At 40.8% G+C, this 16,173-nt stretch overlaps 1 protein-coding gene across 3 annotated transcripts in view; it reads left to right on the forward strand.

Annotated features, from left to right (window-relative positions):
• Positions 1-16,173, forward strand: part of LOC119135934 (nuclear factor of activated T-cells, cytoplasmic 1-like) — a 50,051-nt gene that overhangs the window by 22,901 nt on the left and 10,977 nt on the right. For 2 of the 3 annotated variants that reach the window (XM_037273954.1, XM_037273955.1), the window contains 3 exons: positions 534-589; positions 2,302-2,434; positions 7,373-8,029. In XM_037273954.1, the coding sequence (XP_037129849.1) occupies positions 534-589; positions 2,302-2,434; positions 7,373-8,029 (846 nt within the window). The remainder of the gene's footprint in view (positions 1-533; positions 590-2,301; positions 2,435-7,372; positions 8,030-16,173) is intronic. The other variant, XM_037273957.1, reaches the window with a different exon arrangement.

A 16,173-nucleotide genomic window follows, 5' to 3' on the forward strand; every position in this document is an offset into this window, starting at 1 on the left:
TTGCAGATATGTCTTTAGCAATTGTTGTTTAAGGTGTGGCATGGAATTACAGCGGAAATTCCACAGACTTTGTGCAGGGCTTCAGTAGACTCCCAACATACTGTATTTTGCAGCTCCTGTGTCTTTTATTCCTCATCAGAAAAATCAATTACTTTCCAGAGGAAGCTTGAGGTAGAGAAAATAATGAACAAAATGTTCAATGAAAACTACACTAATAAAAAAAAAAAAATAAGGAAGTAAGCTGGGATAGGCTCCGGATGGACGGGCGGATAGAAAAAAGATTTATTCAAGATTAAAATGTAATATGTAGTTTGCCCATTAAAAAGTCAAATTTCATGTGTCTCCTCCCCTAACCTTTCATTACAAAAGCTCCAGTGAACAAAATGAAGTCATAATAACACAAACTCATACCACACGTTTTATTGTATGTTTCTAATTATGTTTCTAATTGAAAGCATGTCTATACATTGCTTGCAGTGTCCTCAATGACTTTAATGATAACCTTTATTTGTGTGTGTGTGTTTGTTACATAGATGGTCATCATCTGTGGGAGACAGAAGCCAAAGTTGACAAGGACTCTGTCAAACCAGTAAGTGCCCTCATGATTTTACTGTTCATTCTCTCTATATCCTCCATGGACACCTGTCTCCTTATCAGTCTTCTTTTATGATGTAATCTTTGCTATGATATTGCTACATAGACACTGATGATGAGCCCATGCAATCCTGAATGGAATTTTCAATCCCTGCTCTAACACATGGTAAACACAAGCAACCATATTGCTTGCGCGTCAGTGATTCACCAACATTGATGACATAAACAGGCTCACACCATGATCCTCCCAACATACCCAGACTTTTAGTTCACGGTGAAAGGTTCCATTGAGGTGAATTCAAGTCCGAATTTATCTGAACCGTGGCTATGGAGCATTTCATGTTAACATTTGTATTATCATGATCCTTTGTCACATATTTACTTCTTGCTTCATCAAATAATAGTGTAAAAGAGAAGATCAAGTGGAAGAAAGCCTATCCATCCACCCATTTTCTATATTGCTTGTCCCCACGGGGGTCGCGGGCGTGCTGGAGCCTATCTCAGCAGTCATCAAGCAGTAGACAAGGGACACCCTGAATCGGTTGCCAGCCAATCACAGGGCACACAGAGACGAGCAACCATCCTCGCTCGCACTCACACCTAGGGGCAATTTGGAGTGCTCACTTGGCCTACCATGCATGTTTTCTGCGATGTGGGAGGAAACCGGAGTGCCCGGAGAAAACCCACGCGAGCACGGGGAGAACATGCAAACGCCACACAGGGAGGGCGTAAGAAAGCCTAATTGAGTCAATTATCAAAACACAGAACTCTAACAAGTCCTGAGAGTAAAATACATGACTGTTTGACCTTCTAGTGCCTGTCATCGTCAGTGTGAAATTTTGTGAAATTGCACAGGGTCCGAGATAAAGCCTGTACTCAGACGCTGAAAATGAATGCTGTTTTTCCAGTTAAATTAGTTGCATCATGGGATATAAACCATGATAATTGGACTTGCCCTTGACCAAATATATCAGTATATGGCTGACGTCCCAAATATTAAAAAATATGAGGAGCAGTAGTTTGGAGACATGGGTCTGATGAAATGCAAATACCACAGTAGGAAGAGAAGGCACTGGAATTCTTCTCTTATGTCACTGCCTTAACGCACTCCAGACTGCCGACCCGCATTTACTTTTATTGGCGTTGGAAGTGTGCTAACTTTCACTGTGAGGGAAGGTGAGGGAAAGCCATACTCTTTTACACACACTCAACCACCTGCATATTTTTCTTGTAATCATCTGGACAGCAGATTCCTGTTCCCACCCACCGTTTTTGTTCACTTCTAGAGCCAATGTAAACCTGCTCTTTGTCACAATGGGCTCTTCTGTCTTGTTTAGATCTCATCCAGAGAGGCAGCCAAGAAATTAGACACAATTAGACGCAAATACTTGAACACATTTTTCCTTGTCCCTCACAATGTCACAATGAAAGTAGAAAAATACTGACATGGGTCCAGACTTGCAGACTAGGGATGGAGTGAGAGCTGTGCAAAAAAAAAAAAAAGAACCCCAATAACAAATAAGCCAGCAACTTTTGGTGTACAGGGATAACGCTAAAGCTCTGGGGTTTCCTCAAACACAAACTTGGACACTGGACCAACCTCGGGGGCTCCACTGCTTCTAAGCATTCCAGATGGCCTCATTTAAACCATTTATATGTCTGTCTGGCTACTTGTCTCAAAGGGGTAAAATGTTATTTTTGTTTCAGAATGCACTTTTTGTTGAGATCCCACCTTACCGAAACCAGAGAATATCTAACCCGCTGCAGGTAAACTTCTACGTGTGCAATGGCAAGAGGAAGAGGAGCCAGTACCAGAACTTTACCTATCTTCCTCCCAGCAGTAAGCATCCTTCATATTACATACTTTTTTATGTCAACACAATTTTCTTTTTATTTTACAATCGTGTCCATTTTTTGATATTTTTTTTACTGGGCAGTGCTTGGTCGCCTGTGAGTGTTTGCAGTGTGTTTATACTGTTGTGAGACCACGTTCCCCAGTGATGAGGTGTACTTGCTGAGTGACAGAGCCTTGGAGCAGTGTTGATGTAGACAAGTCAATCCCCCTGTGAGCTCATTCTCACACCCCCACATCACACAATACCTACCTGGTGCTCCAACACACCCAGCAATATGCAGGGGTGTGTACATATGTGTGCACATATGCACTCAAACATGCAGCGTTATTCTCTGTCATTCGTGTAGCAACCTGAAAACTCAATGACACTTCTCTTGGTGTTCATAGATGGCCCTCACGTTGGAATTTAAAGAATGGGTTAGTGGGAGTGTAAAAAGGTGTTCTGTTTGTACATTACAGACATGGACTTTAGACACAGGTGATTGCATTGTTAAAAAGCATTATTGATCTTTTATCAAGAGAAATAACGCTAGTTGGTGAGTTCTCACGCGATTCACTGATAAGTAATGCTTGGTGGTGAGTTCCCCTGCAACTCACAGCAAAATTACGCTAGGCACTGCGTAAAAGTGATGCAGTAATGGTCATGCTTTGAACGGGACCAAGGAAAAATAGACAATATGGTATATGGACACATTTTCAATACAGTGAAGTGCAGAAAAAAAACCTTATGCTTGATTTTAGTTGAAGGCAAGGTGTGTGGTCACAAGGTATGTGAGCAAAAACAAAAAACCTAAGAGCCACGTCCACCACAAAGGCATGGTGGTAAGTTGACAAAAAAAGTTTGGTGGTGGTTCTTCGACTGTAATGTCCCAACAATAACATTAAACCAATTGCAAACGAAGTCAGGCTAACTTGCTATCTTATACTAGCCACTTGGTGATGGAATTGTGTGTGAAGACAAATTTGTGCTGAGATAAGTATACTGGTCAGCAATTATGTTTTCAGTTGCTTTCCAAGTTTAGTTAAAGCAGACATAAGCATGAGCTACTGTAGGAGCTGTAAGCAAACTGTAGTTAAAACAAGTGGGTAGCAACACATAGATGCAAACTCAAAACTAAAACAAATTGCTGGGATAGGCTTCAGCTCACCCCATGACCTATAATAGATAACTAAATGGATGGAGTTATACCTTTTAAATTAATGTCAGAAAAATCTGACGTAAATTTGCTCTGGAGCAAGTTTTCCCCAGTAGGTGGTACAATTTTTGTTGCAATATTATATTTGCAGCTCAGTCTTGGACAGCAATGTTTTCATTGATCAGCATCTCATGGGTCTACTGTTGCTAGGGTATGATGGACTGTGTTATAAGTATACAGCTGTTAATAAGATGTGTTGTCTAGAATTATCAGCAGATGTATTTATGCCCACGGGAGATAAAACACATTTTGGAAAAGGCTCTGAGAGAAATGCAGAGGAGAGCCCTATTTGAAGATCCCTGATTGCTTTGATTTACAAGTGCATAGTGCGTAATTTGGCCAGTTCAAGGCAGTCAAACTGTGGCCATATTTAGTATATTCATTTTATATACTGTACTGCCTCAAAGAAAGTAAATCTTATCGGTCCCCATTATGCATTCCCAATCGTTTTGCTGAGCATAAATACAGGTCTAATTAAAAGACCTTGTTTTTGCTGCCAAGTCAACCACAAGTGCAGTATAGACCACACAGGCAGGGCCAACAGAGTATAATTAGTTCTCTGGCCTTAAAGCCATGGAGTCCGCGAATAACAAGCAATTTGGTGGTAGTTTGAGATGTGGTAGTCATTTATTACAACTTATTATAAAATATCAAATATACAATTGTCTTTTTTAGGTTATAGTTGCAGAAGTCTGAATGGAGAAGCATTCATAAAAAAGGCTGCGTTAAGCTTATCGGTAGCACACCCACAGTTGTCACCTTATCTCAAATACAATATTTTTTCAATACAACAAAGAAGGAGGAAATAATTTTCGTCTAAGTTTAAGCTTTTTGCTGTACAGAGTTCTTGTGTCAGCTATTAAGGGAACAACTAACGTTGTGGCCACGTTCGAGGCTGAGGACACCCACACTTTTGCGCACGCATACGTTGTCAACACTTTCTTGCTTTCCTTTGTGAAAGATACTCTTCCGGCCCGCTGTCCCACTTGAAGAACATTTGTGGTTACTGAAGTTATTAACGAAGAACATTTCTTTCACACTCTGGTGTCTGCTCATCTATGAAAAGACTAAACCTACCCTTGAAATAGACTTGTTTGAAAGAGCGGAAGGATGAGGCAAACACCTCTGCACCACAGATGCGGGTGACACTACCTTTATTTTCCATTTTGGTCATGCTGTCATCGTTCTTTCTTGCTTACGCATATGTGAACATTTTTGTGATGGAAAAATACAATGATCTTTTTGTGGTGTCACAAACTACACAAACAAAGTGAATGGAACGGACAGACATGCACGGTATCTTGAACCCCTGAGACTGGCTCACTGACCCCTCTGGTTAACCAATGTGCATATTAAAAAAGATCGCAATCTTAGTAAATCACATTCAACACACCCACCAGCGTGTGCAATATGTTAGAACAAACACATAATTTAGCACCCGCTATTTATGATCTTCGTAAATTTGGCCTATAGACACTATTAGAAATAGAAGATAAAAACATGTGCAAAGCATCGAATGTCTTTGGGCCATAACCCATAGGTTGGGGGTTGGAATAAAAGCCAGATGAAGTTGGACGTTACTGAGAAATCTGTTTTCTGAACTCTCGTATGAAGTGAAAAGGAGACCTAGACATGGTCTAATCTTGAGAAGGATCTGTTGGGCTTATATATCAGATGGGACTTCCACAAGTGTCGAAACCAACCTTTCATTTGATTGTTGCCTTTCTCATTCATACCTTTGCCTTATTATTTCACATAACTTGTCATACAGAATAGTATCCAAACTTAGAGAGGACAATATAGTGTCACTGAAGTAATACTACCTTACCATTGCATTTCAACAAAACTACAGCAATTGATTTGATAGACCTTGATCGTCCATTGAAATGAGAGAAGGGAGGCAGAGGGAAAAAGGAAAACGAAGGTGTGACAGTAGAATGGACCATGTGAGGTTTATGTTGTTCCCCTGCACGAGAGAGAAGGCCCTTGAATCGTGGGACTTGCCTTACGATGCTCTCCAGACAACCTGTTCCCTGGGCTCCGAAAGCAGACAGGACTGACGCAAATGGTCTCCCTGCTTTGTTATCACTGCACCACAGCTCAGGACCCCAGAGGCGGACAGGCATGATTATTATCTTTTAAATTCTCCTCCCACAAAAGTAACAACACATCGAAAAAACATTTGTCACATTTAACTTGATATTTTTCAGCATGTTTTCCTGTTACTCAATTCTTATATTTAAATAAGAAAATCAATGATATATTAAATTGTAGTTAAATTTCAGTTGCTTTATTGAATTTATTTAATTAGAATATTCCTAATCGTTGGCATCAACTAATCACTAATAGGTTTTCAACCAACTATTTCGATATTTTTAAGTGAAAATGCACAAAACGAACTCGCGACTTGGCCCCGTTTCCATGAGTTAATATTTTGCGACGATTGAGAGGAGAGGAGACTGCACCTTGACATGACGTTGCATGAGAACTTCTCAAGGCACTGCTGATCACAAAAGTAATGATGGACAAATTGCTGTCATGGTTTGGTTTTCGGAAGAACTCTGGTCACAATTGTGCCAATATTCAGTGGCTACAGTATGCATGACATAATAGCCGGTCAAAATGTGCAATGTGGTTTCCAGTCATATCATTTATTCTTGAAACCTGTCATTTATCATTTATTCTCAAAATTAGCATTTTACTTTTATCGATACGCTGAAAAATCCATCCCGTTCAATCATAAAAAGTTTTCGATAAATGTTGGGCATTTTTTTCGAATTTGTAGCATTTCTATACACATTTATTTTTACAATTCATGAAAACTTGGAAATAAAAGGTGAATGGAAACCCACCAGTCATAACTATGACTGTAGTTTAAACAGTAGTGAGTAGATGGGAATTCTTAGTTGGTAGGTCTTTTTCCTTCTCTCTTTCTTTTTCTTTTGTTCTCTCAACCCAAATCTATACACTGAAGCTCTGTTAATAACTGATAAAGTCTGAGGAGGCCCTCCACAGAAATAAAAACAAAATGTATCCTGTGTATCCACCCTCCAACACATGTCTTGATTTGAAGAAGCATAAGATACCTATCAGTCAAAAAGCATCAGGAAACATTGCAAACTGCCTGTACTAGAATGGAAGTTCCAGAGACAGGATCAGCATGATCAAGTGGGGTCATTGCACTCTTCTTGCATTAGCCCAAGCCTGAAGCTCTTGAAACCACAAACGCAACTCGTTGGCCACTTAAGAAACCCATCCCAATGAGAATCCTGTCATGTCTATCATTTGGTCCTAAGAGAAACAATTGCTTCTAGAGGGCAGGCAAAACCAAGGGACCTGCAGGTCCTCCTCATGTAGAAGCAACAACAGCAGCAACCTTCTGCCTTAAAGTAGAGTTTTATTGGATATCAGAGCTGGAGGAGAGTCCAAAGAAAATAGGTCTTCGTCTTTATTAGAACCAGCTGTGGTTTTCCACTCTGATGACTCATCCATTTTTCTTTTCCCCCTATTCTTTGGCTTTTTTTCACGACAGACTACTGAGAGCTTCACAGTGAAACACTGAACCATGGCTACTGGTTATTTGTTTGGATTATCAGTGGCATAGTCGCCACAAGTGTACATGCCTATTGATTTACTCATTCTTCTTCATGCAAGCATTTTGCCACATTGATGCCTCTGCAAATTTTGTTTAATATGTTCATCTTTCTTTCTCCTTTCCATTCTTCAGTGCCGATAATAAAGACAGAACCCAGTGATGAATATGATTCTTTGGGGACTTCAGTGCTGCCACTGCATTCAAAACCCTACTTCAATCATCCCAGACTAAATCCCATCATGCCTGTTGCTGATCATGATGCTTGTCTGGCTGGTGGATACCCTCCCTGCCCTTCTCTTAATGCTGCCATACCATCATCGTCCCCCAATTCCAGCCCAACCCTGCATGATCTCTCCCCTGTGGCATTCAGCAAGTGCCTCCCAAATAGTCCCACTCATGCTGCACCTTCAGGTCAGTTGATGACAAGCTTCCAGGACAGCAGCAGGCCAATCCTCACCCATCCAGCATCTCCCGACCATGGCTCTCCCCTAGGTATGCTTCAAACACAGGGAAGTCCCAGTCACCTCAACAGCCCAGGAACCCATGGATTCCACACAGCCTATGCCAATAGCAGCCCTTCATCTTCCCCAACCTCCCATGCTTCCACTCCCAGTGGGCCAGCAGAGAGTCCATTTATCCAGGTCTACAGCCCCAGCCAGGCTCAGGTAGCAGCCACTCCAGCCCAGGCTGGAGGGAACTCACCCAGCCTGTTTCATGAGGAATCAAGTCCACCTTCTATCACCGTCAAACAGGAACCTCAAGAACTGGACCAGATGTACCTAGATGATGGTGAGTTCACTGTCTGACTTGCGTACAACCTTACATGAGTAAAAATACCATTTCAAACAGTGTTTACAATTAATATGATATGAACAATATAATTGACTAAGAACATTGATTCCTTTTAAAATCAAAAAACGTCACCCCCACAGCCTATTTTACCAGGCTCTCGCTACAATTCTGTCCCATAATGCAGGCTACAAATTTAAGTCACATTTGTTTTACTTAAGCAGAAATCCAAATAAACAAAAAACATATTAAATAATTACATTTTAGTCCCAGGCAATTTATTTGCTTATCCTATTTGTATTGTCCAAGTAGTTGCTTAAGTTCATAACACAACATTGCGATGATGAGATTTTGAAACAATCTGTCAAAACATCACAGAGAATTTGGGGTCAGCCGAGGTCCAGCATAACAAAACAGTGGCACACGCGTGGCGGACCAAACTGTTGACATATCGACTAATGCAGGAAGCAAAACAATAGGTAGGGGTTTCCTAATCTCCGCCTGGCTTTTTGGGAGGGATGCTGGGAGCTCTGAGGCAGAGTCGTTCTTTTTCCCGTCTTTTCCCTCTGGAGTACAGGCCATGTAGCTGTCGTCATCAAGGGAGACTAAAGGGTCATGGGTCTACTCTGGCAATGAGATCAGACACACCCAAGGGAGAATATGGCCGAGTTTATTGCCTCCTGTGTCCATCCCACAGCATGTCTCTTGGGTCATCAACCTGTTATCTATGTTAGCAGAACCACCATTAGTTGTTATGATATGTATTCATAGGATGTTCAGTGGATTTTCTCAGTTTGAAATTGTAACAACCCCCTGTATCGTAATACAGGAGGGGAACCAATGACCCTCATTGAACGCTTACCTTGTCACCCTTCCTGTTAACATTAGTGCATGCGTGTTTGTGGGTGTGTACCTGTCAACAACTCACCCAGGCAAGAGGTGTGCATGAGGGGAGCAGGGGAGTGGGGAGTTGATGCTGCTGAACTGTAATTGTGTTGTCAGCATATCTGCCGGTTTTGATGAGTCCCATTTGTCGTCATAAACAGGCAATGTCGACAATGAAGGATGTTGTAATCAGCTATATTAAGTTATTACACACTTGTTTGTGGATGTGTTTTCTTTCAGTTCAGTAGTGCTGCAAAATTTGAATACTGCATCAGCTATTAGTTCCTCCAGGTACTCCAGTTTCCTCCCATATTCCAAAAACATGCATGAAATAGGACGAAATGATCATTGTGTTCCAAAGTAAAAGTAGATGTTTTCCAATTCAAACACAAGAGATAATCAGTCTGCTTTCAGGAAGGACTACTGAAATCAGACAATATCAACATGGTTGAGATGCTTAAATCAGAGGATATGTACAGTAGTAAGCTAAGCAATTAATTTTCAATTATCAAAATAATTGATTCACTTAATAATAATTTAGTTGTCGATTAATTGATTAATTGTTGCAGGTATAAATTCAGCCAAACCAATGTTGCAAAGTGGACACTGATTGTAGGCAAAACAGGCTTCAGCGTTGGTGTTTTTATGTTCATATTTGCATTCATGCAACACACCTAAAACCTTGTAATGTGAATTGTGCTCTCATTGTTACCAACATCACAGACTGAAGCTCACATGTCATTCGGAATAATTAAATTAGGTGTAACTGCAGCTTTATTTTTGATTTTTTTTTTTTTTTATTGGTGTCCTTTTACACAGATGTCTAGTAATTAAGATGTGCCTGAAGTCCATTGAAATACCAGGTTAAAATTGTGTAACCTAGTTTCCCTTCCCCACTACTCTATCCATTGTCACTTAATGGGCTCAGTCTTTCTTCACCCAATGGCCAAATGTATTCTATCAGTGATTACAGTTGCATTAGGGACGCACAGGAATGTATATTGATTGACCCGGGACAGCGTAGCGCCCCCATGAAAACCTCAGTGTCCTACCACTTTGCATCACCTGTCATCTGCTCATGCATTCTGCGGTGAGCTTCTGGAGCCCGGTAAGTATGTGGTGGTAACAGCATACTCCAAAGGCATCTGCCGCTCCCAGTTCTCGCTCAAACTCCTGAAATGAGTCCTAAGTTAAAATAAATAAGATTGAAAGGTAGCTCACAGTACCTCCTGCTTCCCTTCTCCATGCATTACCGCTGTGCGTTAGTGAGCTGAGCTCTCCATTAGAGAGGAAGACAAGCGGATGACCTCACCTCAGCAGCAGTGATTTAACGCCAGGGATATAGCATTGTGTTGCTCCTCAGCAATTGGGGGCTGGTGATTTGGAGTCCATGGGCGCACACTTGATCTTCCCCAAGAGTACAGCGCCTCCCACGCTCCAATGCTTAGGCCTCCAGCTCTCATCAGGCAAAGGAAATGTGTCTCTCTGGCCAGGGCTGGATTTTATATAGCCCTTGAGAAATCACTCAACTTATCAACAGTGAGCTACTGTACCGCAAGGAGCACTGTTAGCATGGCGCGAGTCAGAGTTTTAAACCCCTGGACCGCAATACACAATCTCCAAAGTAGATTTTGTTTACCTGCTGTACTTGATGTGAGTAAGGCTGAATGCAATAGACCCAATGCCGGTTTCCGGATCACTAATCCGACCTAAGAGTGGCCTTCAGCACAACAGGATCCCAAATATGGCTTGAAGATTACCTGTATTGTACAGTGCACCGTAGATTAGGGTGACCAGACGTCCTCTTTTTTTCCGGACATGTCCTACTTATGAGACCTAAAAAAAGGTTCGGGGGGAATTTCAAAAATCGTCCGGGATTTTGTTTGACTGCCTCAAACATGTACAGTACATTGTCAATAGAATTGCCACTCCATTCCATTTCACTAAATTCCAGGTTTTTCTGTATCGTTCGCAAATACGTCACGCCTTTCTCCTCAAATCTAGTCACTTTGCTACGAAATAGGATGGGCTGGCCAGTGTACACCGAGTGTTAACAAGCAATGCCGAAACGAAAATGCACGTTCAAATTCCCGTGCTTTCTCCAGGGTCGTGATCCTTATGAAGCTGAGTGCTTGACATGCAAAGCAGGCACTTATGTGTCTGTAGCAAATAAAGGTGCCAACGCAGCCCGCAAGAGGACTGAAGAGGAGCCCTTTTTTTTTTCTTCTTCAAATGCTGCACCGATGGCCGTATTTCTTTTGTCTTTTTTTACTTAGTGTACCACTATAAAACTAGTTAGCGTTAGTGTAAATATGTTTTTGTTATTGTACATATGTTGTTTTCTGTTATTTGGGCCAATAAATGCAATTGCTATCCAGACACCATGTCATTTGTGTCATAACATATGACACAAATGACGCCCCCCAAAAAAATCCAAAAATGACCAGCCCCCATCCAAAAAAGGTGTCGTCTTTTTCAGAAACCCAAATCTGGTCACCCTAACCGTGGATGAACAAAATGAACATGCATGTTTTACAAAGCTTAATGTACAGTGTTAAACTTAGAACAAGTTTCTAGGATGCCAGTAGAGCAGGGGTCTCAAACTCCAGTCCTCGGGGGCCGCATTCCTACATGTTTTCCAAGTTTCCCTCGTTAAACACAGCTGATTCAAATATCAGGCTCCTGCAGAACGTGAGGATGAACTGATCATTTCATTGAATTTAGAATAGATTTGTACCATAGAAAGCAATGGAAGTTAAATGAACAGTAAATGCAAACATCCATCCATCCATTTTTGGGGTCGTGGGCTTACTGGAGCCTATCCCAGCAGTCATCAAGCAGTAGGTGGGGGACACCCTGAACCGGTTGCCAGCCAATCGCAGGGCACACAGAGACGAACAACCAGCCGCGCTCGCACTCGCACCTAGGGGCAATTTGGAGTGCTCAATCAGCCTACTAAGCATGTTTTTTTGGGATGTGGGAGGAAAGCGGAGTGCCCAGAGAAAACCCACGCGGGCACGCGGAGAACATCCAAACTCCACACAGGGATGGCAGGAGGTGGAATCGAACCCGCACTCTCTGAACTGTGAGGCGGACGTGCTAACCAATGCATCACCGTGCCGACGTAAATACAAACATTTTAATTGTAATTGCTTCACATAAAGCGCAACTGCAGCCAGCTCCCTTTTAGTTGTTGTTCTGCTGTCATTAAACACACAAACACACACATACACACACACAAAGCCACAGACTGTGTAAGCCGTGTAGAATAGTGATTGATGGAAAACACAGGTGGAGGAAATGTTTTTTCACCCAAAGCTTTTGGTCAAAATCGAAAAAGTGCAATAGACAAAAGTCAAACGATATTACTGGTTTATGCACCCAAAAAAACTCTGTCCTTGTTTAGTGTCCTTTCAGTTTGTTAATTAAAGCAAAATGGGCACTTTTGTTTTACATCATATAACACCATTAAAACTGCCAGGTAAAAAATAAATTTCAAACCATAGGGTTTATTTTTTTTGCCAAGCAGTTGTAAGGGACCTCACATTTAATGATGAATGAGATTTATTTCAAGGAATATTTCTGTTCTATTTGATTTTGCTACACATATACAGTACATTAATGTGTGTGTGTGTGTATGTATGTATGTATGTATGTATGTTTGCACATGTGTGCGTAGCAAGAGAAGCATGGTGACTGGGCCAGGCATTTGGTCCTGTGAGGCTACTGCAGTGTGTCCTGTCTTATTAACTGCTGTTGTGATTGGTGATATCATGAAATACAGCTGAATGCCGCACAGTAGTGCTAATAAGAAGGTCAGATTTGTACCAGCTGCCTCTCTGGGACACAGAGGACCTTTATTCTCCAAAACAAAACAAAACAAAAACATAGGGGCCTCAGTCAATTTCTGACAGTTAACATATGTGCTCTGATTGCTTTGCGTTTCAGGGTAGTTTTACTTGTGATTGTTTCCTCTTCAGTTCAGGGTTTCTGTATTTGAAACTTGACGAGGCTTGTTTTCTCAACTTGAAAATCAAAATGTCAAATCCCCTTCTCTTCGGGAACAAAAAGGGGCATTCTATTCTTGTGGAGGATCTCCGTCTAACACAGATGATTCTGAAAGCAACTGAGGCTTTCCTCATGGAAACTTTTACACATTCTGGAACATTTCCCAGACCCCAGGACTCTCCAAAACCCTTAATGATGATTGAGAGTGCGTCCACACCACGCTGAAAACATGCTGAGTCGATAACATTGGAGTGTGCCGCAAGGCTGGCTTTGGGATCAGAGGGGAGGACTGAAGAGACAGAGTTAGGGGGAAGGGTGTATATTTAATTCAAGGTTTGAAGTGTCTAATGGGACTAACTAAAGCAGATTTGCTTAAATTGTGTTTTTTTTTTTTTTTTTTTTTTTAATGTATACTTCCTGTCTTTTAGTGGTGGAGTCAGCAAGACTTCTAAGTATTTGTCTGGCAAGTGACCCCCCAACCTTTTTAACCTATGTCCCCTTTTATGAAGGTCAAGACTGGATAAATGTCTGTCGAAAAAAATGCTGTGGTTAAGTGCAATGCCAAGAAAACAGCCCTCTGGACAAAGTGATATTGACAGGTACCAGAGAAATTGTGATGGCTTTTTTATTATTAATGACCACAAACAGGATGTAAGTATTTCACTATTGTTATTGATGCCTTCTCATGAGAATACTCTTTTCCTGGCAGACTTAAACATGACAAGACATAAGTAGAAGACTTGGGAGAAGCTCTAAACCCCAAACAAATAAACATAATATTTATTTTCAACAGATTTAATAGTGTTTGTCTCATAACTGATGTAGACTATAGACTATATTTCCTCATATGCGTTATTTTTGTAACTGCAGCAGGAGGAGGCATTTTCAATAATAATAATAATTACTATTATCATTATTTCTTCTTATTATTATTATTATTATAAGCCATATATATAATATAATTAAACTACAATTTTCAATCAATTTACAGATTACTATAACTTTGAAATAAATACATTTAAATGAACACAGAATGCTCATGTCTGTTAAGCCACCAATTTTCAAAACCAGTTTTCCCATTCAGGAAACAATGTGCGAAAGGCAGACTACACCCTGAACTGGTCGCCATCCCGCAGGGCACACATAGAGACAAACAACTATTCACACCCACATGCACACCGCCACTGAGCAGGAATTCATCCCATGCAGCATACACACAAGTCAGGCCACCACCATCAGCGACTTGTCTGAAAGATAAAAATTTAATACATTTTTTACCTAATTATAGTTTTGTATGTACTTTCAGTTAGTTTTTGTTGTCAAAAAGCATTGTTAAAATGTTTCTTTTAATTTGTTTTAATTAGTTTGTTAGTTTTCGTGACCTAACGCCAGGTTAACTCTAACCTAACGCCTAGCTAACGCTAACTCGAGGTCCTGTTTACAGTGTAATAGTTGTGTGCTTTATTATTTTTAAAAGTAAAATTGTGAACCAATGTGCTGAAGAGTTGAGCACCATGTCAGTTCAGTTCAGTGGAAGATCTTTGGATTACCCTCTGTCTCCCCTTACATCATTTATCACCGCTGGCCCAACATAAGAGCCGTTAGATTCCTGGTAGTGATCAGTGTGCTTTTTTTTTTTTTTGTAATACATATTTGACACGATTGTCAGGATTGTGTGTGCGTTGAACAAATAACTGGATCTAAGTGGTTACATATGAAAGGGTCACATTGCAAGTATTACATATTTTTAAAACTATCTGGAACATAATTAGCCCCGATCCGATGCTTAAAGATTAATGTGTAAAATCAATCCGTTTGTTGCCCAGTTGTGTTGGCTTGCTTTTGCCTGCGTGTGCACCACAGCCCTGGCAGACGAACCAGAGGATCTGGTCCAGTTTCAATGGCTCGGTCATATTATCCACAGTCACTAACAAAGAATGTGTCTGCTAAAAACTCCACCTAAATTATCCAAATAAATTGATTTTCCCCATTAGTCTGGGAAATGACACTCATAAATTGTAGATGTGATTCTTAGGTTCTGATTTTCAATTACTAGGGTTTATTCTGTAAAAACATCATCACTTTGTCGGATTTGCTACTGGAGGAAGGTGTAACTTATTTTCTATAATTCACCCAAGCTGTTTAGAAAAGGAACAACGCACTGGATACAGAATGAAATATTGCTTGAAAAGTACAATTGGACTGCACTCAAGAACGCTGTTGATTCAAGCTGCACAAAATATTTGAAGCTCTGTTTCTTAAGTTAAATCATGCATGACGTATCTCATACACTTTCTCCCGACACAGCTGTTTCGAGCGTCGGTTTACGTGGCTCACATTCTGAGGTTAAGGGAACACAAGTTGAAAAGCCACAGAGACACGCAGATCGTAACGGGTCAGGACTCAGACAGGGTCTGCGGCTTGGCTGGGATATGTATCCGTGTACACAGTATCTGTGATCATGCAGCTACCACCTCGGAATATGACAAATGTCAGTGTGGTTGATTGCAATGACAGGATGATAGCGGAGGGAGTCTACTTTTCCCAGAAAGCTTTATAATCCTTATCTGTGCCTAAGTTATGATTTCACGCGCATAGACTGAACATTTTTTTTATGGTAGGTCCACTGCTATACTTCTTTGAGTAACGACTGACTGACAGAAACTAAGCTGTTTTATTTGTTATTAAAAGCACATTCTGCCACTACTGTTTAACCACTGTTCCTCTTTGGAGAGCTTGCTCAAAATGCCACAAATGCTGTAGAGTAACATGAACCATACATTAGCCTTTAATGGAGGATATCTCCAGTTGGCAATAGAAATATGGAATGGAAAAATCATAGCATATCTCAGCACATTTGGGTGGATTCACAGATCCACAAGACAGTCACAGTTATCTTGTAGCAACACAAGGAGCACAAAGTTCAGAGGTGAAAACTGACCACTTTTAAATCTATTTATTTCATGTATAATTTCTGAAATTATCACATATAGTTTGCCACAGGAAAAACAAACGGAAAAGGATTGCTGGATGTTTTGAATTGTTTTTTAATATGGAAGTACGTGACACCATCAGTAAACAGAAACAGGTTTCCCTTTCAAACCACTTGATAACGGTTCCTCTCTGTCTGAAATGTGTTCGTTCAGTGAAAAAGTATCCTGCTATGCGGATGTCAGGAGAAAGTTTTGATCCAACTGTGGGAGATTGGGAATGCTCTTGGGTTCGCACCACTTGGCTTAGTTAGTCACTAA

The sequence above is a fragment of the Syngnathus acus genome, chromosome 16 (genome assembly GCF_901709675.1).
Source record: "Syngnathus acus chromosome 16, fSynAcu1.2, whole genome shotgun sequence".
NCBI classification, from domain to species: Eukaryota; Metazoa; Chordata; class Actinopteri; order Syngnathiformes; family Syngnathidae; genus Syngnathus; species Syngnathus acus.